This window comes from Empidonax traillii, unplaced genomic scaffold (genome assembly GCF_003031625.1).
Source record: "Empidonax traillii isolate 1590-97213 ecotype Southwest subspecies unplaced genomic scaffold, ASM303162v1 scaffold956:size363975, whole genome shotgun sequence".
Lineage (NCBI taxonomy): Eukaryota > Metazoa > Chordata > Aves > Passeriformes > Tyrannidae > Empidonax > Empidonax traillii.
In genome coordinates, this window is record NW_020956149.1 from 168,440 (window position 1) to 192,178 (window position 23,739).

General features: G+C 42.1%; 1 protein-coding gene across 1 annotated transcript in view; it reads left to right on the forward strand.

The window, feature by feature from the left end:
• The window catches only part of IFT122 (intraflagellar transport 122), a 32,083-nt gene that overhangs the window by 5,676 nt on the left and 2,668 nt on the right, over window positions 1–23,739 (forward strand). The window contains exons 6-25 of the mRNA XM_027903280.1: window positions 341–499; window positions 1,348–1,423; window positions 1,955–2,146; window positions 2,824–2,962; window positions 3,553–3,755; window positions 4,218–4,355; window positions 5,071–5,235; window positions 6,077–6,274; window positions 7,876–8,016; window positions 9,716–9,769; window positions 11,953–12,114; window positions 14,945–15,111; window positions 15,996–16,167; window positions 16,735–16,837; window positions 18,365–18,505; window positions 19,509–19,606; window positions 20,527–20,627; window positions 21,786–21,951; window positions 22,915–23,026; window positions 23,469–23,597. Of these exons, the coding sequence (XP_027759081.1) occupies window positions 341–499; window positions 1,348–1,423; window positions 1,955–2,146; window positions 2,824–2,962; window positions 3,553–3,755; window positions 4,218–4,355; window positions 5,071–5,235; window positions 6,077–6,274; window positions 7,876–8,016; window positions 9,716–9,769; window positions 11,953–12,114; window positions 14,945–15,111; window positions 15,996–16,167; window positions 16,735–16,837; window positions 18,365–18,505; window positions 19,509–19,606; window positions 20,527–20,627; window positions 21,786–21,951; window positions 22,915–23,026; window positions 23,469–23,597 (2,816 nt within the window). The remainder of the gene's footprint in view (window positions 1–340; window positions 500–1,347; window positions 1,424–1,954; window positions 2,147–2,823; window positions 2,963–3,552; window positions 3,756–4,217; window positions 4,356–5,070; window positions 5,236–6,076; window positions 6,275–7,875; window positions 8,017–9,715; window positions 9,770–11,952; window positions 12,115–14,944; window positions 15,112–15,995; window positions 16,168–16,734; window positions 16,838–18,364; window positions 18,506–19,508; window positions 19,607–20,526; window positions 20,628–21,785; window positions 21,952–22,914; window positions 23,027–23,468; window positions 23,598–23,739) is intronic.

Consider the following 23,739-nt stretch of genomic DNA (forward strand, 5'->3'; position numbering starts at 1 on the left):
TTCTGAGTCTCCTTTTCTCCAGGCTGAGCCCCCCCAGCTCCCTCAGCTGCTTGGTGCTCCAGACCCTTCCCCAGCTTTGTTCCCTTCCCTCGACATGCTCCAGCCCCTCAGTGTCTTTCTTGCAATGAGGGGCCCAAAGCTGACCCCAGGATTTGAGACGCACCATCACCAGATCTGCAGAAACATTTCTTTTGTCTTTTTTACTGATTTTGGTTGGTGGGTTTTTGGGGAGTATGGGGGTGGGTTCTACTTGAACTGGGGGGAGATAGGGGAACTATTTTTCACTTCAATTCAGAGAGACTATTCTCCCAAATATGTGAACAAACAATTGCTATTGCAGTAGGTGGCAGAATTTTTGGAGTAGAGTAGATGAAGAAGAGGAGGAGTCAGTTCGCAGCTATTTAGAGGAGATCCCAGTACTGGAATCCAGGCCTGGCAGTAGGCAGGATAGTCAGCCAGAGAAGAAAGACCACGAGGAACAGGAGGCCCCTTTCAACTTGTGAGTGAAACTTCAAAGGAATGTATGTACCTCTGTTACCTAGAACAGCACTTTACAGGAAGGACCAAGGGCAGAGTGTTGTGCAGGGTACAACCTCAGATATTCAAAAGTTAGGAGGTTCTAGATCAATAGTTACCTGCATAGACCTAGTTTGTTCTTCTGGTCTGTGTTCATCGTGAGACAGGTGTGTGTTACTCCCCAGGTGTGAGTGTCATGCACCGACCAAGGGAGTGGGCTTGCTAATGTTTTGTCATTAGGGTTTTTTGTCTGATTTTTTTATGTTCCGATCCTGGCTAGAGGCATTATCTGCAGTAGAACATTCAGGTTACCATCTCCCTTTCTAGGCAAGGAATTGTGGAGAAGGTGACTCTCCTGCTTTGCTTCAAGCTGAACAGATCATGTCAGAGTACCAGAGTTGAATTTGGACCCGAAGCCTTTCCTCAGCCTGCTTGCTGCTGGTCTCACATGAATGCATTACACTGATAATGCAGTTCCCCCTTGCTCAGCTATGTAGACTTGGACAGGACGGTGGCCTTGTACTCCTGTAGCTAAATCAGAACATGGGCCCAGGGGCTTCATGTGTCAGGGGACTGTTCACTCCACTGTTCCCACAACTCCTGGTAAAGTGATGCCTCAAACTTTGAGTTACTCCTCTAGAGGAGACTGGTTTTTCTTTTATGTCCCCAAGTTGTCTTCCACAGTTTTCAGTTACAAGGGGTATCCTTTCAGTTTGTGACTTTTAACAAGTAGCATGCAGTAAATTCTGCTGTCCTGCTGCTTGGTTCTGTCTCTCTAGGAAATAATAAATTGTTGTAGAATTACTATTTTGTTTCTTTTTTTTTTGGTAGAGATGAACGCAATGACATTTTAGCGGTGGCAGACTGGGGTCAGAAACTTTCCTTTTACCACCTGAGTGGCAAGCAGGTATGTCTTAAGAGATTTTGTTCACGTGTAGCAGGATATTTCTGATTCTGTTTTGTGTCTTACATTCAAAGTGTTTGTGTGCTGTTGCCTTATTAGTTACATTAAATGTCTTCTGTTTTCCTAGCCTTTTATGAGTCTTCCTTTTTTCTAACCATCTCTCCTTTGGCCCTTGTTTCTCCCACGGCAGCTCAGCTGCCGTCTTGCAATTCTTGTAATAAAGTCCTTACAGCTTTGCTGACTTTAGTGACGTGGTTCACTGGTCTGTAGAGAACATCTTTGTATTATTTTCAATGGTTAAAGGGCTTTTGTGAGTTGCTGCATTCTGAGCTTACTGGTTTGTGATTGGAGGGACTCTCGGTCATATTTTAGAACTACCTGTGGGATTCTTAAGGTAGCCAGTGGTTCTGGGTATTGAAAAGCTGTGCATAGAGAGACAAATGGTATCAGTGATGGCAATAATTGCCTTCAGAAAATATGAAATGATCCTTTTTTTAATGTTTTTGATGTTTTTTATTTTATTTTGCCTTGTAGATTGGGAAGGATAGAGAGCTCAGTTTTGATCCGTGCTGTGTCAGCTACTTTACTAAAGGAGAGTATCTCCTGCTGGGAGGTTCAGATAGGCAGGTTTCTCTCTTCACCAAGGACGGCGTGCGCCTGGGCACCCTGGGAGAGCAGAACAGCTGGGTGTGGGCCTGCAAAGTTAAACCAGACTCCAACTATGTGGTGAGTAGGGACATTTCTCTGACATTTTCACAGGGAATTTGTCACCTGAGGTAAGACCATACATTTCAAACTCAGTTGCTTAGTTTAGACATTCTTATTGAGGCAGCAGAACTTGAGCCGTGTCTAGGGAGGTTCTAGAACTACCACTGGAATTACAAATATCCTGCAGAAGTGAAACCTGGGCTCTAATAAGGATGTAAGGAGCATAGCAGCTGCTTTCACTGCATTTTGATTAAAAAAGAGAAGGGAAAAAGAATTAAAAATGTCAACTAATAACTTCTGGACTGACCAAATCTAATTCTGTGACAGGAAGAAAATGCCTAGAGGGCAACTGTCAGCTTGAAATGCTGCACTCTGAGTCCTGTACAAGTGAGAAGAGAATCAAAGTGAATTTAAAAATAAACAAACACCTCTCACCCCCCCAAAAAATCTAACCAAAAACCAACCAAATAAACCTAAGCCCCCCACCCAGCATGGTGGTCTGTGTGGTGTTCGATGAGATCAGTCCTCATTCTGCCTTGCACTTTCACCATGGTTAAGCACAAGCTGTCTCTAACTGGTGTCCATCTATGCATTATGCAGGAAAAGGGACGTAGCGCTCGTATAAATACCACAAACTTTGCCAGTTCTCATCTACATGTACCAATTAACTAAAATTATCCTCTTCCTGTGTTCAGGCAGTAGGATGCCAAGATGGAACAATCTCCTTCTACCAGCTGATTTTCAGCACTGTCCATGGCCTCTATAAGGATCGCTACGCCTACAGGGACAGCATGACTGACGTTATTGTCCAGCACCTCATCACGGAACAAAAAGGTGATTCCAGGCAGGCCAAAGCTTTGCTCAGTTTGTTTTGGGTTTTAATTAATATCCATCAGAACACTTGGGATATACTCTGCATGTACCTTTGGCAGTCAGATTGCAGAACACAGTTTGCGGGGGGTGAGTGTGAACTTGGACTGTGGAGGCTCAGTGCTGACAAACTTAATGAAAGATGTGGGGATTGGAGGAGGCATTGGGAGGGACAGGGGCTCTGAAGATAAGGTTTTAATCTCTGAAAATGAGATAAAAATACTATACATCATATTTAACTTTTTTTTCCTTACTTGTAGCCTGAAGGGTTTCTGCTGATTTTGTTTCTTCCTATCTGCTGGCTTTTTATGGCAAGGAGTCAAAGTACTGCTCCAGAATGTGCTGTTGACAAATCATAGAGGATGATAAACTATGATGGGGGTAGTAGATTAGATAGATGCAGAACAACAAACATATCTGAGCAAGAACGTGCTTTGAATGTAAAGGTGCTTTAGAGAGGTTCAGTTTTAATGTATTAGTCAGTTTTCTGATTCCTGTATCTGTTATTTTTGGGTCAGCTTATTCTGTATTGCTTTGGTGTTTTTTCCTTCTAGTTAGAATAAAAGGCAGAGAGCTTGTGAAGAAAATTGCAATCTACAAAAACAGATTAGCCATCCAGATGCCAGAGAAAATCCTGATTTATGAGCTGTACTCGGATGACTCTGCAGATATGCACTATCGGGTGAAGAAAAAGATTGTAAAGAAATTTGAATGTAACTTGCTGGTGGTGTGCTCAGATCACATTATTTTATGCCAGGTATGTGCCTTAAAAGCTAGAGTAGTCCTGGGCCGTGTTCAGAGTTGAACAGCTGTCCCAGTGGCTGGCAGGCCATGACTGTCCCATGGGATCTGTTACAGCTTTTCCAAGGCAGTGCTGTTGTGCTGGGCAGCACTGACATGCTGCTGGGCAGCACAGCTCAGGTGGCTCTGGTTCAGTAAAACTGTCTGTGTAGTGAATTTGATCAATTATCACACAATCCAAGGGAACTTTTTAGTGGGAGAGAACTCCTAGAAAAAGGTTGGGACTGTTTAGTTTTGTTTGTTTGTTCATAGCATTGGAAAACCTTAAAGAATTCATCCCATTAAATTGACTATTTGACTGTATGGTTTTTATATGTAAAAGTAGGCACATCTGCTGGTATCGGTATAAACGTAGGACATCAGACACAGATCTCAGCTTCACCTCCAGGCTGTATTTTATATCTTACTGTGTCCTTAGGAGAAGAGATTGCAGTGCCTCTCATTTAGTGGTGTTAAAGAACGAGAATGGTTGATGGAATCTCTTATTCGTTACATTAAAGTAATTGGAGGACCCCCAGGAAGAGAAGGCCTCTTAGTTGGCCTGAAGAATGGTCAGGTAACACATCATGTCTGGTATGTGTCTCTTCACTGCAAATAAAATCTGTTCTATGCTCCTAGGGGGAGATGTTAAGAGCAGCAGGCTCTTTTACAACCTAGAATTTTGACAGTCTCATCTTGGGATTAAAAATTAATTACTTCTGTCTTTCATATTCTGTGACAGTAAAATTAATACAAATATGTTTAATTTTGCCTAAAGTCTATGAGTTGTTAGGATCAACTGACAAAAATTGCGTTCCTGTAGAACTGAGAGCACGTTTGCCTTTGGTGGGTGTTGGGAGTGTGTACACCTCTCCTGATGACCCGTTGTGAGGGTGTGGGTGTTCTCAGGGTGAGAATGCTGTGTGTTTCACACGCCAGGTGGCAGCCAGAAACGTCAGACTGGAGCTCTGAAGTACTGATAGTGAAGAAGTTGAGATCCTGTGTGTCTTCTGTGTCTGTTATATATTCCTATATTTATGTAACTGTTTAATTAGTGAAGCATTAAGAATCCAGGATCTGATTTATTTGTATAGACTTGCAAACTAGAGCATGTTGTGGCAGCCAGTCTGCTCAAGAGACCTCAAACTGGAAGCATTTACTTAGCTCACAATTTGTCTCTGAAAAAATTTGCAATTGCACACTTTAAAGGGCACCGAAATTTGTTCCTGTTATGCTGTTTCTAGTTACAGGGACAAAAATGGGTGGAGTGACTTTGTTTCACACCTGTGCAGATCCTGAAGATCTTTGTGGATAACCCGTTCCCGATCGTGCTGCTGAAGCAATCGACGGCCGTGCGCTGCCTGGACATGAGCGCGTCGCGCAAAAAGCTGGCCGTGGTGGATGAGAACGACACCTGCCTCGTGTATGATATTCATACCAAAGAGTTGTTGTTTCAGGTAAAAATCAAAAGTTGTTGGGTTTTTTTTAAGGTGGGGCAGGAGGGCAGAAAGTAATTCAAGGCACAGAACATCCCCAAAGTGTTGCTGTGCAGAAAGTCATGTAACTGTTATTTAAACTATTAATCACATGTTGCAGGATTTAACTGTGATCTGTTTATCAAAACCACCCTTTCAGAGGTGCTAGAGAAGGAATGAGAAGACAGGAGATGTATGTGAGCAACTGCTGAATAAAAAGCACTGAGACACGGGACCTTTTCAGTTTAATTTAGAGCTCTCTCTTCTTTCCCTCTTAAGCATTACAGTAAATGAACATTTTGGTTTTATCATCCGTATGAATAGAATTAGAGTCTAAACATCTTTGTTTGTCGTGTATTCCTAGGCTATAAAAGGAATCATGATAATGCTCCTTTCACTGGCAGTTTAGCAGTCACTCATTAATGTTGCTTAAAAGTTTTCAGAGCACAGTGGATAGCAGGTATGGAGTGCTGCAAAGATAGGGTCTGTAACTCCCTTTGTGTAATGGGCAGAGAAATGGTCAATTAAATCTGCTAACTAGCAGTGTATTATTGTGGAATTTGGTTTTATGTTCTACAGTTTGATAGTAGGGATCGTTAGTAAATCCACATTAAAGGAAAGACAATTACAGCTGTGTATTAAAATATAAAATACATCCCTGTGAATCTGTTTAGGAATATACTAGGCTGTAGGATGTGGAAATGGAAATAATCAGTGTGTGTACACACCAGGCTGTCTTAGGTCAAACATTCTAGCTGAAGGCATATTTCGTAGGAAAGATGTGATTGCATCTGTTGTAATCCTGAGTTGTCTTGCTCACTAGGAACCCAATGCTAACAGCGTGGCCTGGAATACCCAGTGTGAAGATATGCTTTGCTTTTCTGGAGGAGGATACCTCAATATCAAAGCTAGTAACTTCCCTGTCCACCAGCAAAAACTGCAAGGCTTTGTTGTGGGTTACAATGGCTCCAAGATCTTCTGCCTTCATGCTTTCTCTATGTCAGCTGTTGAAGTTCCTCAGGTAATCCTTTAATCTCATTAAGTGTTGCTTTGTATCTCATAAACATGAATGTTTAGCAAGTGAAGAAGCTTTTCTGAGATTTACTTGTATTCCATTACTAAAATGATTGCAGTTCACACTTTCCTCATTGTTATTTAAGTTATATTGTGTGATCTATTTTATTTTTGTTTCTTCAGCATTAATTAAGATAACTTCCTTTTCGCTGTTGATGATTGTTGTTTCTGATTCTCCCTTTCTACCTGCAAATGCACATAATCTCATTCAGCACAGGCCTTACCTCCTCGAGTATTTTTATTGTATTCTTTCTATGTAACTTTTCTCCAGTTGTAATTTCATTTTTCTTATAAGTACATAAAATACTGTCTAACTGTTGCTTTATCGAGACGTGTTTAGGCAGTATTGAAACTGTGTATTTTAGTCTGAATGTATGGTACACGGGTAGTCTATATTCTAAATTTATGGATTGCCTTCCATAAAATGCTGTTTTCTGTGTCATGAGAAGCAATGGAAGGGTCTAAAACAGTCCAGAAGACTGGATGCACTCAGGTATGGGCAGGATTTGCTGCTGAGGGTCAGCGCAGGAGGCAGAACGCCCTGTCTTGTATTGACTGGTGAACAGTGTTTTCCAGGCTCCTCTGTCTCCTGAGGCCCTGTGCAGGTCCTTGATGAGGCTCTGGGTTGTCTGGGGTGGTGGGCAGCCCCAGGATCACCAGGCCTGGAACACTCCTGTGTGCCTTTGGCACGCTGTGGAATACCAAGGTGCCACAGAATTATTGTGCAGTGTCACAGAGGCAGCTTTTCCAAAGATATGCTTTTGGAGGGAGGGAGTACCAAAGAGTGTACAATTTTCAGATAAATTGATAAAAATAACATAAAAATCAGTAACATTTTGCTGTGGTTGCAAACACAGGTTAAGGTAGTGGTGCTGCAGTACTCCCTGTTCAGAGGGCTTGAACTGTGTCAGCAGACCCACATCTCTGTGTGTGTGTGTGTGTGTCACCATGCAGCACTTAGCAGTTCCCCTTTTAAATTCCCTTTAGGGCAGGTCCTTGAGGGCCTGAGTGTCTTTTGGGCTTATTAGTATAACAGTCTTGGTAGAACAGCTTTGTCATCAGGGTTGGTGCAGAAGGGTTACTTCCCCATGGAGCCTCTTCCTGTGTGTCTGGATGTTTCCAGGGACACATCACACAAGGCAGTGGTGCCACTTTTAGATGCTTTTGGCCTTTGAGAGTACACTGCTTCTCTTTTGCTCTGCTTCCATAGCTTCCATAGGATTGAAAAAGCACAGTGTACATCAGATTTAGCATGTCTAATGCCCTGAAGAATTCACATTCTTAACTACCTTCTAATATGCAAGGAACTGAAGATTTCAACATGGATGAGTTTGTAACGTAATTAACACAGCTTGTCTAAAGATATGATAATAATCACCCCAGAATGCTGTTCTGTCTGTATACAAAACCCAGATGTTTATTCTCTGGGCAGCTTGTAATGGTTGTGTTTAGAATATATCTTTTCCTTCCCGATGTATGTAGAGAATTTCACTAATATATCTCAGTATTATGCTTTCTAATACATGTTTTTTCCTTGGCAATCCTCAGTCTGCACCCATGTATCAATATCTGGAACGAAAAATGTTTAAAGAAGCCTATCAAATTGCATGTTTAGGAGTGACCGATGCTGACTGGAGAGAGCTGGCCATGGAAGCCTTGGAAGGGCTGGAGTTTGAAACTGCTAAAAAGGTAAAGCAGTTATTTACTCATTTAGTAGAAAGCTTGGGTTTTACATTTAGATATTTGTATCTGTGTGTGTGTGTATAATGTGTGTTTTATGACTGGAAAACAAGTGGTGTTCCTGGGTCACTGTCTTGATTGTCTCTAGTGTGTTTGTTGTTCCACAAACAAACAGGTTTGTTATATGCTAAGGATGTTGAGATGAGGTTCTAAACTGAAATCTAATGTATCTTTCTAGAGAAATGCCATATTCTAGATCAAAGTGTTCAATGCAAAGAAAATGGTTTCAACTGGAAAATGTGTTAACGAATTTAGGGAAGCAGAAGTGGAAGCCGTTCAGTAGTGCCCACCGGGTGGCAGCAGAGGATGCTCAGCTGGCTTTGCACCTTCCTGTAGCACCATCCCCGTGCTATAAACTTACCCTTTTTATTCTCCCTAAATATTTAATATAACCTCAGTACATGTTCAGAGATTTCCCAGTCTTTGTTATCTACCCGTTAACGTTCTGTGAAGGCAGTGGTGATGGGATGACACCATTTCAGTCCTTTTCTGCCTGGCATGCCTTGCTTTGGGGAGTGGTCTATGAATGGGCATAGACTAAAGAATTAAGTTTTCTATGGCATAAAATACTTCCTTATTTTCTTTCACCACCTTTGCTCAAATAAGAGAGGGCGAACTGAGTTCAGTGTCATGAATATTGTATGAAAGGCAAAACGTTCTAAAAATACACCGGGAATGGCTGTAACGATAGGCATCTTTTAATAAAGGATTTTTTTTTTAAAGGAAATTAAGTACTTTTATTTTTTAAGTGTAGGCATCAGAGTAATTCCAGTTTCATGGATGGCTTTATGCAAATAGATACTCTTAAAAAGAAGTTTTGAGTGCCTCCTTGGAATTTTAAAGTAGTGCCCTCTTAGAATTAGAGCGGATTAATGTGAACAAAAGCAGCTTCTTGACATTAAAGGCTCTCACAGTTCCTAGTCCGATCCGATGTAAGCACAATTTTCTGTGCCCTCTTAAGCATTAGTTTGGTTGGAAGTCTTAAATGAGCAGCCCAAAGAGTTAAATTTCTGTTTGGTGATGCATGTCAGGAATAAGTGCTGAGCTGCTGCAATTCACACGTGACATTGCCACTTGAGACTTTGAGTTGCACATTTATCTCCATTTGCAAAGATATTAGAGTGTCTTGCAGTACTTCTGTCGCCTTCTTACTTCCTTTCCTCTCTCTGAGCTCCTTTCATGCTGGATTCTTAGAATGGTTTAAAAACCAGAAGTATGTGCAGCAGACAATGACAGTACGATCAATTATGTATCCTGCCTTGTAATACTTTCCTGAAATTTCCTTGTCTGTATCACACCTTGCATCAAAATGGAGAAGCTATAAAATAGACAGAATAAAAGGATGTAATATTTTAATTGCCACTTTGTATTTCTTGGGGACTGACACGCACAGCTCCCAGTCGCTGCTGTGCTGTTCCTGGTCAGTGCTGAGCTGTTTGGGTTGTACCTTGGCTTCTTTACTGTAACGACTCTGGATGCAGTTGTAGTCAGAGCCCTTCAGGTTCAGGATTGCACAAACCCAAACCCAGCAGAGTTCTGCCTGTCCTACTTGCCTGAAGACAGCTTGATTCATGAATAACAGTATTTGCATTTTCTGGCTTTTCAAGCTAATGTCTTTTATTCTTTTTTCTTCTGTTATTTTCAATAGGCATTTACCAGGGTACGAGACCTTCGATATTTAGAACTGATCAGCAGCATAGAGGTAAGAGAGTGTTCAAGATAGTGGTTTGGAGGGACTTTTGTTTGGATAGTGCTGCTGACTGTTGAAGATGTGTTTGGAGTGAAAAATCCTGACTAGCAGAGGTGACTCAGGTTCTAGTCATAGGACTGAAACTCCATGGAATGGGGGTGTGGAACAAGAACTTCTGAAACTGACTTCAGGAAAACAGGAAAAATGTTCAATATTCCATTAATAATTGGTAGAATACTTCTGTGCTGACAGAGCTTAGTACAGAATACTTCACAAACATGAGTTCATTAAGCCTTTCCCTACCCCCCGGAGGTAGGTAATTACTACTATCTCCTCTGTGCAGAGACAGAAACAGGCCCAGAGAAATGAAATGACAAACTCAGGGCCTCATGACAAGTCTGTGACAACTGGAAATAGAATTTGGGATTCCATACTTCCATACTGTGCTCTAATCCTTCCTCCCTATTCTTTTCACACTTCTTGATAGAATTTCACCGAACAATAACTGTCTGTCATGAGCACTTGAAAAGACATGGATCACCCTTGTCCTGCAGAGTTGGCTTGATAGTGCTTAAGGATCTGCAGGAGATGGCAGAAAGGGAATTCCTCTTTCTTCTGCTAATTAGGTTTACGCCTTCTCTGAAAGGATACACTTCTTGTCTTCATGTCTGCAGAGCTGTCCTGCTGCTGTCAAAATGCCAGCTGCTTGCTGTGAACTTTTCTCTAATACAGGACAAAGTTCTGCATTAAGAGCCCCCTTTTTTTCAGTGTGTTTTTTTTCCCTCTCAAGGGTAGGTAGGTAGGTGAGAGTGTTTTCTCACCAGTACTAACCTTTCTTTTCCACATATGCTTCTCCAGATTGGCATCTATTGAGGATTTTCTGGATTTGTCGTGTCATAGTCTGTTTAATGAGAAAGATTCCCCATGTAAATAGGCATAGACTTACTTTCAGACTTCTTGAAAATGCTCCTTCTGCAGTGAGTTCTACACCCCACTCACTCTCTCCTGTGGTGGATCTGATTCCTTTTAGGGCTTGTAGGGGTGTAGCTAAGCACACATGTTCCAGTAATGTGATGGCTTTCTCTCAGTAATGGCACTTTTTTGTCCTAATTGATGACAGCAGGAAACATAGCTGCCATCTCTATCTGGCAAGATCCTGTGGAGTCTTTAAAAAATGGTGTAACAAGTCCTCTGATTATTTGTTTAACCAAGTTTTTGAAGGGAACTGTCAACACCAGCCCAGTGTCTGCCCAGTCAGTAAGTGTGACGAGGAGGAGAGCTGGCTGATCCCCCTTTGGCAGCAGAGGATTGCATTTGGATGCCCGTGGAATGCTTTTCCCCTTGCGTGCAGTTTGCTTTAGATTCAGTCACAGCCCATGAGGTGGGCTAACAGCAGCAATAATTTTATCCCAAGCAGGGCAGTGATGTGTGTCCGAGATACGGGATATAGCACACACATTAGAACACACACACTCGCACGCGTGTCTGTGTCACAAGTCCCTTGCAGTCAGGGTACTGCTGTGCTTCGATTCATGTGAAGGGTTCTCAGTGGCACTGCCCACACAGGAAGGGTTCTCCATGGCACTCTGCCCCTTCCCGGGCAGTTGGAGCGAGCAGTTCTGATTAGCAGGAGAGCACGTGCAGGGGCTCTGGAAGCGACTGCTGCTGACCTGAATCCATGAGGTCTTGCGTGTGGGGACAGTGGAGGTGACACTGGTTTGTATTCAGAGGCCGGTTAACATACTTTCTGAATCTGCTTATTGCTGGCAATTATCTCCCTGTTTGTCATCCCACCCGCACACATTGTTAATTTAGCCAAATTATATGCTAGTGAGTTTGTACGGGAGAAAATGAGGAGCCCATCAGATGCCTTTTTTAAAATAGCCTGACATAATGATAGCATGTGTTCGTTTTCCTGTGTGAAATCAAGAGAAGTGATTTTTCATCACTTTAGTTTGTATAGTGACATTTAATTTTGCTCTTCCTAGTTTTAATTAAAAGGGATTTAATCCTTTAATTATAAATTCACCAGAAATGTAGGAGAGGCATAATTATGATATTCTGTTACAGGTTTTTAATTATTAACAGTTAAAATCTAAGCTTGAAAGTCTAATTCCACAATGGCTATTTCTCACTTAGGTGCAGGTCATCTAGAATATTTTCTACATCACTCTTCAAATTTTCTGGTTTTCCAGGAGCGGAAGAAACATGGAGAGAGCAACAATGACCTGTTCCTGGCAGATGTTTATGCCTACCAGGGAAAATTCCACGAGGCAGCAAAGCTGTACAAAAGGAGTGGCCATGAAAATCTGGCTCTCGAGATGTACACTGACTTACGCATGTTTGACCATGCCAAGGTAGGACGTGGCACCTGGACATGTGCATGCAGAAATATTGATGTACCTGTAACTGTTTCCAAAGTATGATCCTACAAAAAGATTGAATGAAACATGGCTTTGAATTTCAGCCTTGTTTTCTCAGTTAATTACTTCAGGTTTGTTTGGCTTATAAAGGGAGAAATCTCTCAGGCCTGGGTGTAATGGTGGCATTTTCCTTCAAAGTCTGCTACCAATGCAGCAAATTGTGTTTTGTAGAGTTTCAAATGTGACCATGGAAATTCAGGGCTTTTCAGTGGATTTTTCTGTTGGACACCACCAATGGTGACTCTTTCTGTGTGGTTACATAATATTATCCATAGTAATTTTCCATTTTAAAGAACTAAGAAATTTTGGTTTTATTACTCTTTCTTTCCGTTATCTTGCTCAGGAGTCCCTTTTTATTTGTTTGTCCTCCAAAGATGATAAGGGAGTACCTGTGCAAAGTGGAGGGGAGTGTACCATGTCTTTAATTCACTTTTGTATTATAATAAAAATATTTTTCTGTCAGAGCCAGTTCTATATTAATACATTTTATGAAGTGTATAACATAGTAACCTGGAATATTTTTGTTTACTACGGAGTTTTATTTCAAAGATTCGATGTCTTGGCTTTTTTTTTTTCAACTCCGTTTCCATGTAGAAATAAATTGAATATGGTTCTAAAAAGTGATGTTTTTATCAGGTGATAAGTAGCATTACTTGCCTTTAAGTCTTCTGTGGTGTCTTATCAAAATCCCTGAGAATGTATGCACTGTTTAGTCTCATTCATCACTTATCAGAGCCTTATTCTGCCCAGTCCAGGACAAAGAATTCACCATGACATGCATAGAAACTGTTTTAGCACAGATTCCCCAAGCCATGCTGCAGAGAGATCTTTTTCTTCCGATAGCTCAACAGAAACACTTGTGGGCTTTGCTGATGTAAGCCTGACTTCCGCTATTTTTGGCTGCTGAGTCTTTGTTAGCTTCAGTGTTTTGGCTCGTCTTGAACATAACTGTAATTCATAAAGAAAAATGTTCCCCTAAGTCTTGGTAAGAATCTTTTAATTCTTGGCTGTAGTCATGTCTATATTTAACCATCAGAGAGCAGGAGCTCTTATGGCTCCTGTCCCTCAGAGTGACTCCATGCAGAGAAATTCAAGGTCCTCCATGGCACGTGAGGGCAGCTTCTTGTGCAGGGAACGCACGGGAAAGGGAAGAACTTGTAAAAACCTTGTTTGTCAGTTATTTATCCAAGGAAATAACACAGGGGGGAGGGGGGTGTTTTTCTGGTGTTGTTTTCTCTAATGTTGCCAGAATTATGCAAAGGGACCCACAGAACCTGTTTTCTTGTGCTTGGCTTTGATGAGGTCTGGATAGAGGATCCAGACTGGAGGCTGATGTTGGGAGTCCTTTGATATCTGGTCACAGGCTCATTATCATAGCACCAGATCATTAATTACTGACAACTCACAAAAAACTCTTTATACTGTGAGAAGCTGAGTTTCTAATTTTGAACTTATTTTGGTGACCTAGGCTGGAAAACAAGTCTTGCCGAGGATGTTGTTTGACTTGTCTCTTTGCTCCAGTTTTCCATATTCAGAGGCTATTCCCTGGAGCAGGGCTGTGCTGCAGGAGATAACCCTTCAGCTCAGTCAGAGCTGGCACAGGTGGGGTGCAGTTTTGTACCTGGCCCCTGGCTGCACTGGGGAGCTGCTGAATTGCGGTGGTGGAGCAGATGTGGTGTGTGGGTGCTCCTTGGGGGGTTTCGCCCATTTGTTGCCTTTGGTTTGGTTTCTTTTAAACCTCAGTCAGAATTTGCCAGAAACCCAGTGGCTAAGGTAATTTTCCACTCTTTTCTTACCTGTCATTTCACCTCTAGTCGGATTTTTCATTTGATAGAAGCTGTTTAGTGGGTAGTAGCCCGTTCTGTTAACAGACAAAATTGCCCTTAATCAGTATTCTGGTGTTGAAGGCGTTTGTTGTTTTTTTTTTTCCTGGCACATGATGTCAACAGATGAGAACCATATGGTGCCAGGGCTTCAGTATTGGCAGAAGAAGCTGAACTAACTATTAGAAATATTTTCAAAATGGTTGTCATCACAGTGTCCAGGCTTGGTGTTGGCTTTCCTTCCAGAAGTCTAACCAGTGCTTCAGAGCACTCTCACTTCTGAGCAGCTGTCATTCTGTCCTTACAAAAGAACTTTTTTGATATATTGAAATATAATTATCAAGTGTCTTTGCAGAAAACAAAATTTTAGCCTTTAATTTATGTGTGGTGGGGCATCCTGATGCCAGTATATGATTAAGTGTGTGTGCTGCTGTTCACTGAGCGTGGGCTGGTGCTGGGTCCTCTTTGAGAATGAAACTGTTCCAGCTTGGCTTGGAACAGAAAATCTGGAACTTGGAATTAGTCTGTTAGAGTCTTTAGAGTAGAACTGTGTTGTTTTGGGAACTCCTGTTCCTCACAAGCATGCAAAAATGCTAACTCCTGTCCACTTAACCAGGCTCAGCAGAGCGTAAGTGGGGACACAGGAGTTGACTCTGAGGCACATGCATTGTCCTCTGGGCCTGCCCAGAATCTCCTGCTTTTTTTTTTTTAAATTGAAAACTGTCTAAATGGGAGACTTGCCATTGTTTCCTCACAGACACAGGGCCTTGATGATGAGCTGCTGAAGGCTGGCTCAGTCCATGTTGCTCTCTATACAGTACTTCTGTCCTTAGGAGGCATCAGGTTATTCATGACAAAAGCCTTTATGTGGTTTAGAGTTTCGATTGTAATGACGTTCATGACCAGAAGGTAACGCAGACTTTTATATTGCACCATTCCAGGATTTTCTGGGATCTGAAGACCCCAAAGACACCAAGATGCTGATAAAAAAGCAAGCAGACTGGGCCAAGAATATCAATGAGCCAAAGGCAGCAGTAGAGATGTACCTCTCTGCCGGCGAGTACATGAAGGCCATAGAAATCAGCGGGGACAACGGCTGGGTGGATATGTAGGTTTTGTGTCACCTCAGAGACAATGTAATAAACCCTTCAATGAGTTGTTATTAATTCTGTGTAATTTTAAAATAAGACAAACTATGTTTGGTATCTGCCTTTGTTTATATCAAATTGAGTATTTGAAGCACATCTACAATTAAAAATGTTTTAAAAGTTGCATATGTTTAGAGGGTAGAGCCATAAATATATTACAAAAACAAATGCATTACAGCAGTGAAGAGTATGGATGGGTTCATCTGCAGTATGAGACTGTCTAAAATAGACATGCCTCAAGCTTCAGTGATCATCACAGAAGTGATTGTACCTGATAGCCCCTTGCTGCTGTTTTCAGCTGTTCAGGATGGTCATCTAATGGGTAGAGAAATCACCTGGAGCACAGAGTCCCCGGAAATTCTGGGGCTACTCCTGTCATTGGTCATTTCTTCTCAATTTGTAGTAGACAGCACTTTGGGTCATCTGCTGAGCTGCCGTAAGATCTTGGCCAGGCCCCTCTGCAAGGCCCCTTGCCTCTGTTTTGCTGTGTGACACAGGAGGTGTGTTTATTCAGGAGTCTTGCTCAGGTTAGGCTTGGGAAGTATGTCTCCCATTATTTAATCACATAGGATGTGCTCCCTTCTGTCTGTCTGCACAGCTCTGCAGAGAGCCTGAGGTATGGACTGGCGCATGTGAGTGAAGAGTGAAGGAAGGGGATTGAGTTTGTAGAAGGAAAAAAAGGCATTTGGAACATTTACTGACACTGTTTAAATGGTGTTGCATGGTACTACTATCACACTATTTATTAAATGTTAGCTGATTAAAGGTGAAGCTGTGACAGTGATTAAAAGGTGAAGCACGAAGGCAGAATCTGAAACATCTGCCTTCTTTTTGCTGGGTGTAGGTTAATTGAAATTGCTCGGAAACTGGATAAAGCTGAGCGGGAGCCTTTGGACAAGTGTGCCTTCTATTTTAAGCAGCTTGATAACCCTGGCTATGCTGCAGAAACCTACATGAAGGTTGGTGACCTGAAGGCATTGGTCCAGCTCCACGTGGAGACTCATCACTGGGAAGAAGTAAGTGTGCCCTTGATTTCTGTGTTGAAAACCTCTACTTCTTACTGTCTCTGGCTGCACCAAAAAAGGAGACGAATGTCTGGCTACACTGGCACGGTAGAGAGGGAGAAGCAGGGAGGGAGGCTTCTGCAGAAGGATTCAGAGTATTTTAGTTAATTGTGTATGCCAGCATGCGTTTGGCGGTGGTGTGGTTTTCTGCAAGTGAATCTAAACTGCTTTTATAATGTTACTTCTATTCCTTTAGAAGATGCATTCAGTAAAAATAAAAATATTTTTTGTCTCTTGCTGTGAAATCTACTAAATTTCCTAGATAATCACTTTCAACTCTCCCTGTTTCAATAGCCAGTCTGTTATTATGCTTAGCTTCTTGTCTTTTGTTGTTGATTGCTTTTTATTTTAAAACACATTAGTTTCATACTGGAGAAAATATGGATTACACTCTCTATTCTGTGTATACTTTGTTGTGAATTTGCTTAGAGCTGAAGGATTGATCCCATGGAATATTCTAAACCCTTTAACTGTTTAAACCGTACAATATTCTAAGAATGAATTTTTTACTTACCTCAGGCATTAGCTCTGAGTGAAAAGCATCCTGAATTCAAAGATGATGTCTATGTCCCTTATGCCCAGTGGCTGGCAGAGAATGATCGATTTGAAGAAGCCCAAAAAGGTGAGAATGGCACTGACAAATGGCTCCACATTTTTTCCATGCTTCTCCAATACAGACTATGCAGACTCTTCCCTGGAGAGTTTAATATCAGTGGGATTCAAAACCAAATATAATCCATGTTTTCAAACTGGTCTTAAAGTAACTGGAAGTCTCCTGATTTTATAGGAAAATTTGATGGATCTATCAAAAATAATGGCATCTAAATACAGGTCCAGATTTTCTATCTTCTTGTATATCTGAGTGTGGCATGTAGCAACAGTATTTGGCATGTAATTTGAACTGTCTTAGTATTGTTATTACTGTCTTAATGTCATTATTATCCCACTAGAATTCAAAATATGGCAGCCATCTTTATAAACCTGAGTTAAAAATGTAATTTTTACTTGTATTTAGGTAACGTGGGATTTATACGTGTAAAATTTTCCTTTTCTTCAAGGTTTTCATGGTTTTTGTTAGGCTCATGAAATTACCTTTAAACAGAACTGGCAGCTTTTCATCTTGTGGGCAGACATCAAAATTCAGTCTGTAAACTGTCCCAGAGGCAAGGAGCTGTTGAAATGAGCTCTGTGTGGAGGCAGCAGCGTTTCAGTGCAACCCCTTTGCTTGGGTGCAGCTCCATGTCACAGGTGCACCTGCTGTTTCCAGAGCCAGCTCAGATGCAAGTGTGAAACTGCACTGGCTTATAAGGTCCCAGGTAGGGAACAAGCCAGGCTGATCCATCTCCACACAGAACTAGTCTGTGTGTCTTGGCACCAACACTTTGAGCGCCTGGTTTAGGGCAGAGTGGTAGTTTGCACTCTCTAAATACAGGATTTAGTCCCAGTTTGCTCCATAAAGCTTGGTGCTGCTGTGGCTCAGCAAGAGTAGGTGCCCAGAGCTGGGTGAGCTAGAGGTCCTCGTGTGCCTTTGTGAGGTCTGGTTGCACTCAGGGGCAGCTGTTCTGTGGGGTCGGGTTTTTGGAGGTTGGTTTCCCCTCGACCCCATTTCTTTCTATGAAGACTGTTTGTCAAATGTGTGTTTGCCAAGTGAGAATTCAGGATGTTACTGTGTGCATCAGATAAAGGGATGCTGTTAGTAAATGACAGAAGAATATAGTCTAAGCCGTACTCTTTCAAAGTATCGAGCATTACACACCAGAGCACTGACTTCAAACATCTATTTTTTGTAGTTTTGAGTGAAGTTCTGGTTTGCAGTGTTTGGAGATCTCTGTTGTTTGCACAGAGATCTAATCATCACAGTGTTTTCCCTCTTTTCTTTTTAAAACCCCCCAGCAACCAGCATTGTACACAGTCCGTGAGCTCAAGAGCTGCTGAGAGTGCAAAAGCCACAAAATACCTACAGATGCTTCTCATGTTCCATTAGCGTCGCTGCTTTCAGGGAGGAAAATAGCAGTGTATAATCCCTTTTATCCTGCCCTGGATAGAGTATTTGATATGGACTGAATAGACTGGTCTCAATTCAAAACCATTAATTTCCACTAATTGATATAATCACACTGTAAACCCGTTTTTGTTTTGGGTTCTGTAGCATTTCACAAGGCTGGCAGGCAGACAGAGGCTGTGAAGGTGCTGGAGCAGCTTACGCACAACGCTGTGGTTGAAAGCAGATTTAATGATGCAGCCTATTATTATTGGATGCTTTCTATGCAGTGCTTAGACATAGCCCAAGGTAAGTCACTGAAAGGAGGTTTGTGCTTGTTACCTTCCCATCCATGTAGACAAACAACTCCTGCACTGTGATAGCGTTGCTGCCACTGCTGGGTGTTTTGGTTTGGGTTTTTTGGTGCTATGCATAACTTGGGGTAGTACTGTTTTTGTAGTCCTCTGGTTTTCACATGTGCTAACTTAAAACAAATAAACAAACCAGAAACATCAGCAGGCATAAGGCTCCTTCTGAAATCTGGCTGGGATCAAAATTGTACCTCCTGGAACCAGGTATCCTCCTCTACCTCCTCACCACACACACTGCCTAGAAGGTGACTGGAGGGTTAATGTGCTAATAACTAAAAGGTTATGCTGGAGAGTAAGATGCATCTAGTGTTCAAACATAGGTTGGTGAGGTACTTTACAGATTATTTCTGCCAGCAGTTAAAATACATTGTTTGTTAGCTGTCATCTTGTGTCCTGAATGTGTTTCACTGGGAGAGGGTGGAGCCAGCAGTTAATAGGTGTACTTTAGTGATAATGGATACAAAAGGTTGGGAATACTGCCCTTTGCTTGGTGCTCTAAGTCCCTTTGTTTTTAGTTCAGCTGATCTGTCACTCCCCAGATGTTTGAGATGCACGTTTTTCCAAATGGCTTAGTAGTGTATTTGATGTTAGTGAAACAAGTGTTTCAAAACTAATTTTATTTGTAAACTCTGGAGTTCTGGAGGTTTCCAGGGATGCACACCTGTTGCTTTCTGCCTGTAGCTCAGCCATAGCCTCTGGCTGTGTCAAACCACTGACATACTGTTCTGTGTTTTGCCATGCTTGTTTTAGACCAGAAGTTTGCTCAGAAAAATAGCAAGTCTGTGCAACATGTGGTTTGCGTGGGTAGATGGGGCACACCTGACCTTGGTACATACCTCCTCTGGAAGTGGTGCTGCTAAAATCATAGCAGGCTGCTTTCTGGCAGTTCAGTCTCATAGACTCCTCTTGGAGACTGACACCAAATCCTTTGCCTCCCGCAGAGAATGAACATCAGAAGACTGAAATGTTGCAGAAGTTTCATCACTTCCAGCATTTGGCAGAAGTTTACCATGCCTATCACTTCATTCACAGATACACTGTAAGATACTCACTTTAGAATTGTGTATTTATGCTTCCTGAGCTTTTTTCTTAGGGAGTCCAGAAATAACTAGGAATAATTATTGACTTTTCAGGCAATTAACTATTGAGTGTAGATTAGTAATACTGTATAGTAACTTTATTTATTTATTTAACTTTATTTCATTATACAGCCTTCAGCTGTACATTCTGTGCAAGAGCTTGTGTTGCTTCAGCCCCTCACAGCTGCACTGCAGTTGGAGCAGGGCTGTGCCTGTCTCTGGGAGCAGTTGCTGTGCTGATGACTGACCTCCTGCGCCCGGCCCTTTTTGCTGGTGGTATCAGTGTGGTCCCAACAGTGGCCTGAGCCCCTGCTCCTGCACAGGCCAGGGTCAGCTTTTCCCTTAGTCATGGGAAAACAGGGTTGAACAGCAGAAGACACCCTAGGGATCCCCCAACCTAGGGATTTGTGATTCCCACGGGGTAGTGTGTTAGTGATGCGTAGTCACCAGTGAGGAGTCCCTGCTAATTACAGCAATTGCAGTCATGTTGCCATTGCTGTTGGTAAAAATATCTGTTGTAAAAGATTAGAGAACCTTTGCTCTGTGCCCTTGCCCAAAAGAAGACTCTGTGCTTGTGGAGTCTTTGCTGTTAAACTGCTTCAGACCTCGCAGCACTGGAGACTGCACAGTAGCAGTGCAGCCTGGCCTCATTTTTAAATAACCTGTTAAATGTTCTGGTTTAGCTGCATGGATCTTTCTGCATGCATCAGTCATGAGCTTTGGTGATAAAGACATGCAAAATCCACTTGCTATATTCTGTCAACACCTCTTTTTGCAACAGCATGAAAGAAACGCAGTACTGGAGATGCTTCATGCTAAGTGATGTGAGTTGTTGGTTTTCCAGCTTAGAAATGTTGTGTCTGTGTTTTTCATACCACAGGAGGAGCCTTTCAGCTTCAACTCGCCTGAAACCCTCTTCAATATTTCCAGGTTTCTGCTTCACAGCTTAACAAAGGAGACTCCTTTGGGAATCTCAAAAGTGTATCCTTGTGATATAGTACAAAATCTAGAAATTATCATGTGAGATACATGAAAGGAATAACTGCTGTTGGTCCAAGGATGGGATCTCCTAGAAGGAATCTTCAGTGTCAGCTATTGGTTGTCATTAATAGGAACTAACTTTTGTCCCTGAGCAATAAACAGTATCTGCAAACCATTGTATGCTGAGCTGCACTGGCTTTTTGTTGTTGATTTTTTTTGTTTTCTTTTTTAATGGTTTTGGAAAGCTGTGCACATCAACTAACATGTAGCTCAAACCACTCGCCCAGGCTGGTGTGTCACCTGTGTCAGAGGAGCAAGTTCTAGGACAGCAGTCACTGCCACAGGATGCTGGCTCTGAATCTCAGCAGTGTTGTTGCAGACACTAAACTGAAGCACGAGGAGGGGAAACCCAGGAGCTTCTGCTTCTCATGAGGCTGGTGTGTGGTGTCTGTCAGGCCAGTGTCTGCACAGCTTTGTCAGTGCATAGGGAATCTCTGGAGGGTGCTCTGTAAATGGGCTGTGTGAAATGTGCCTTTCTTTAAGAGAGAACCAGAAGGTCACTGGATGCCAGAGGAGGAGAACTGATCGTCTTGGTTTCACTTCATTTCTGGCTTTGGATGGGATGTTAGATTTCCTTTTCATAACTTCCTCACTTACAAATGTATAATCTTCCATAACGACTTGGATTATGAGCCTTGTGATCAGTAGATCTAAACAGCAGTTACTGTTTCTTACTGGTGAAAGGGAAGGACAGCCCTTGGTCAGTAGGATGGAACACACCATTCCCAATCACATCAGGTGTATTTACTTGGTGTCAGTGGGTTGCTGGTGTTGTAAAAGATTTTGAGTCTTTTTTTGTCTTGGGGAAAATTTATGCACCCCAGAATTACTAAAATGTTGCACATGGAGTCAGAATATTTAACCACAGCAATGTTTATGTAGGGTCTATTCCTTACCTTGCTAATAATTGCCCACAGGTGTTTTGATAGTTGTTTCACACGTTTGTAAATGAAGTTCTGTAAATAGATTTCTCTGGGTAAAGCCTGTTTGAAGTCCTGATATTAGATATGCTTCATTGCACAGCTTCTCTGATTAGACAGACTATTGCATTTTTTCCTAAAATGCTGTATGTATTTTTATTCCTTAATTAAGTTACAGCAAGACATTACTTGCCCTGGCAAAACAGAGCAAGGCTCTTGGTGCTTATAAACTGGCTCGTCATGCCTATGAGAAGCTTCAGGGGCTGCATATCCCAGCCAGGTTCCAGAAGTCCTTTGAGCTGGGCAGCCTGACAATCCGATCCAAGCCATTCCATGACAGTGAAGTAAGTTGTAATGTGTTTCATGTTAATCATTAATATGTGGCCTAATCCAAGAATCCAAGTTGCTCTGTGCACAAAAAAATCTGCAATATATTATGCATGGCTCTGTCATATAATTGTATTTCTGCTGGAAACACAGTCCTTCTATTGTTATTCTTCGGGTCAGACTTCCTTCTGCTCCTGAGAACAAATTAAAATCAGCCCTTGCTTTGTAGGCAGCTTCCATCCTCCCTCTCCTCTCTTGCATCCACCTTCCTCTCTGTCTATTCTTTCAAACCCTTTTCTCCCCAGTCCACCTGCTATTGCTCCACAGTTACTGTCTCTCTCTGCAGTTGGAGGTCATTTTCATTTGTCCTACTCCAAACACTCCTTCCCTCCTCCACTCAGCCCTTCAATGACCTTCCTTCCTTAAGTCTTATTTTAACACCTTTTCTTCTTTAACTGTAGTTTGGTTTTCTGCAGTGTTCTACAAAGCCATGTTTCAGGCAGTACTCACTAAAAATAAATTGCATTGTGCCAGTGAACGTGCACCTGGCCTCCTGAAATAATAGAAACACACTCTTAAGAACTGCCTAAAATAACTGTGCTCTTGAAGAGAAATGAATTAATTGGAGAACCTAAATTTGACCAAACCTTAGAGCAAAAAACTTTGCTTCAGTAACCTTCTCTGGCTTCTTTTGTCACTTGTATTTGATGCAGTTTTCTGCCTCTGTTGCTGCAAAGACAAGGTGAAATTTTAATTGTTAGAACGGTGTAGACAGCTATTCTTAATGTGAAAACTTGCTGTTTGTTAAAAAGGGTAAAGCATGTTCAGATGTTGAAGGATCTGATTTCACAGCAGTGCTTCTCCAGAGTGCCACTGGCATTGTATTGGTGGTGTCAGCCGAAGGAGCCCATATGTAATTGAAACAAAGAGTTGAGGATGTGCCAGTCTGCAGTTACCGTGCTCTCAATGTGTCTTTGCAGGAGCTCCTGCCCCTGTGTTACAGGTGCTCCACCAACAACCCTTTGCTGAATAACCTGGGGAACGTCTGCATCAACTGCAGACAGCCTTTCATCTTCTCGGCCTCCTCCTATGGTGCGTTGGGACATCCCCTTTGCTCGTGCTTTGCAAGTAGATAAATGTTCACGGGGTGGGCTAATGCTTAATTTCTTCTCTCTGCAATGTTATTTGGCCAAGCAAATGTTCCCTTTGCTGTTGTTAAATTTCAAAGTGGTTCCCTCCTGTCCGGGGGCTGTTGGATCCCACTGCAGGGTGCAGCTGCAGCACAGCATTGCTTTATTGCCAGACGCTGAATGCATCGAGTGGTCCGGGAATACGGACACGATCTTTTCAGAACTTCAGAGGGGTTGGTTTGCTGGAATTATATTTTATTTAACTTGTTTCATGGGAGTAGGTGGGCAGAACACCACTGTCGTGGAAACCAGAGGCTGTTCATTGCTGAAAGGGCTCAGTATCTGCTGTGAGGCGTTTCCTGAGTTCCTGCAGGTCAAACACTTCTGCCTTTCCCACTCTTTAGAGGTGCTGCATCTGGTGGAGTTCTATGTGGAAGATGGCATCACGGATGAAGAAGCTGTAGCTCTCATTGATCTTGAAGCTCCAAGAGTGAGTAAAAGAGAGAATAAATGGCAAGAGATGATGAGTGACTGTATCCTTTTGATTAGAGTTGGTTTCCAGTCCTTGTATAGGGAAAAATTAAACAATTTTGAATTTTTTTCCCTGCTTAGGTTTAAACCTTTCTTTTTTTGTCATATGACTGATGTGAGTACAATTGCATTGTGTTTCCTTGT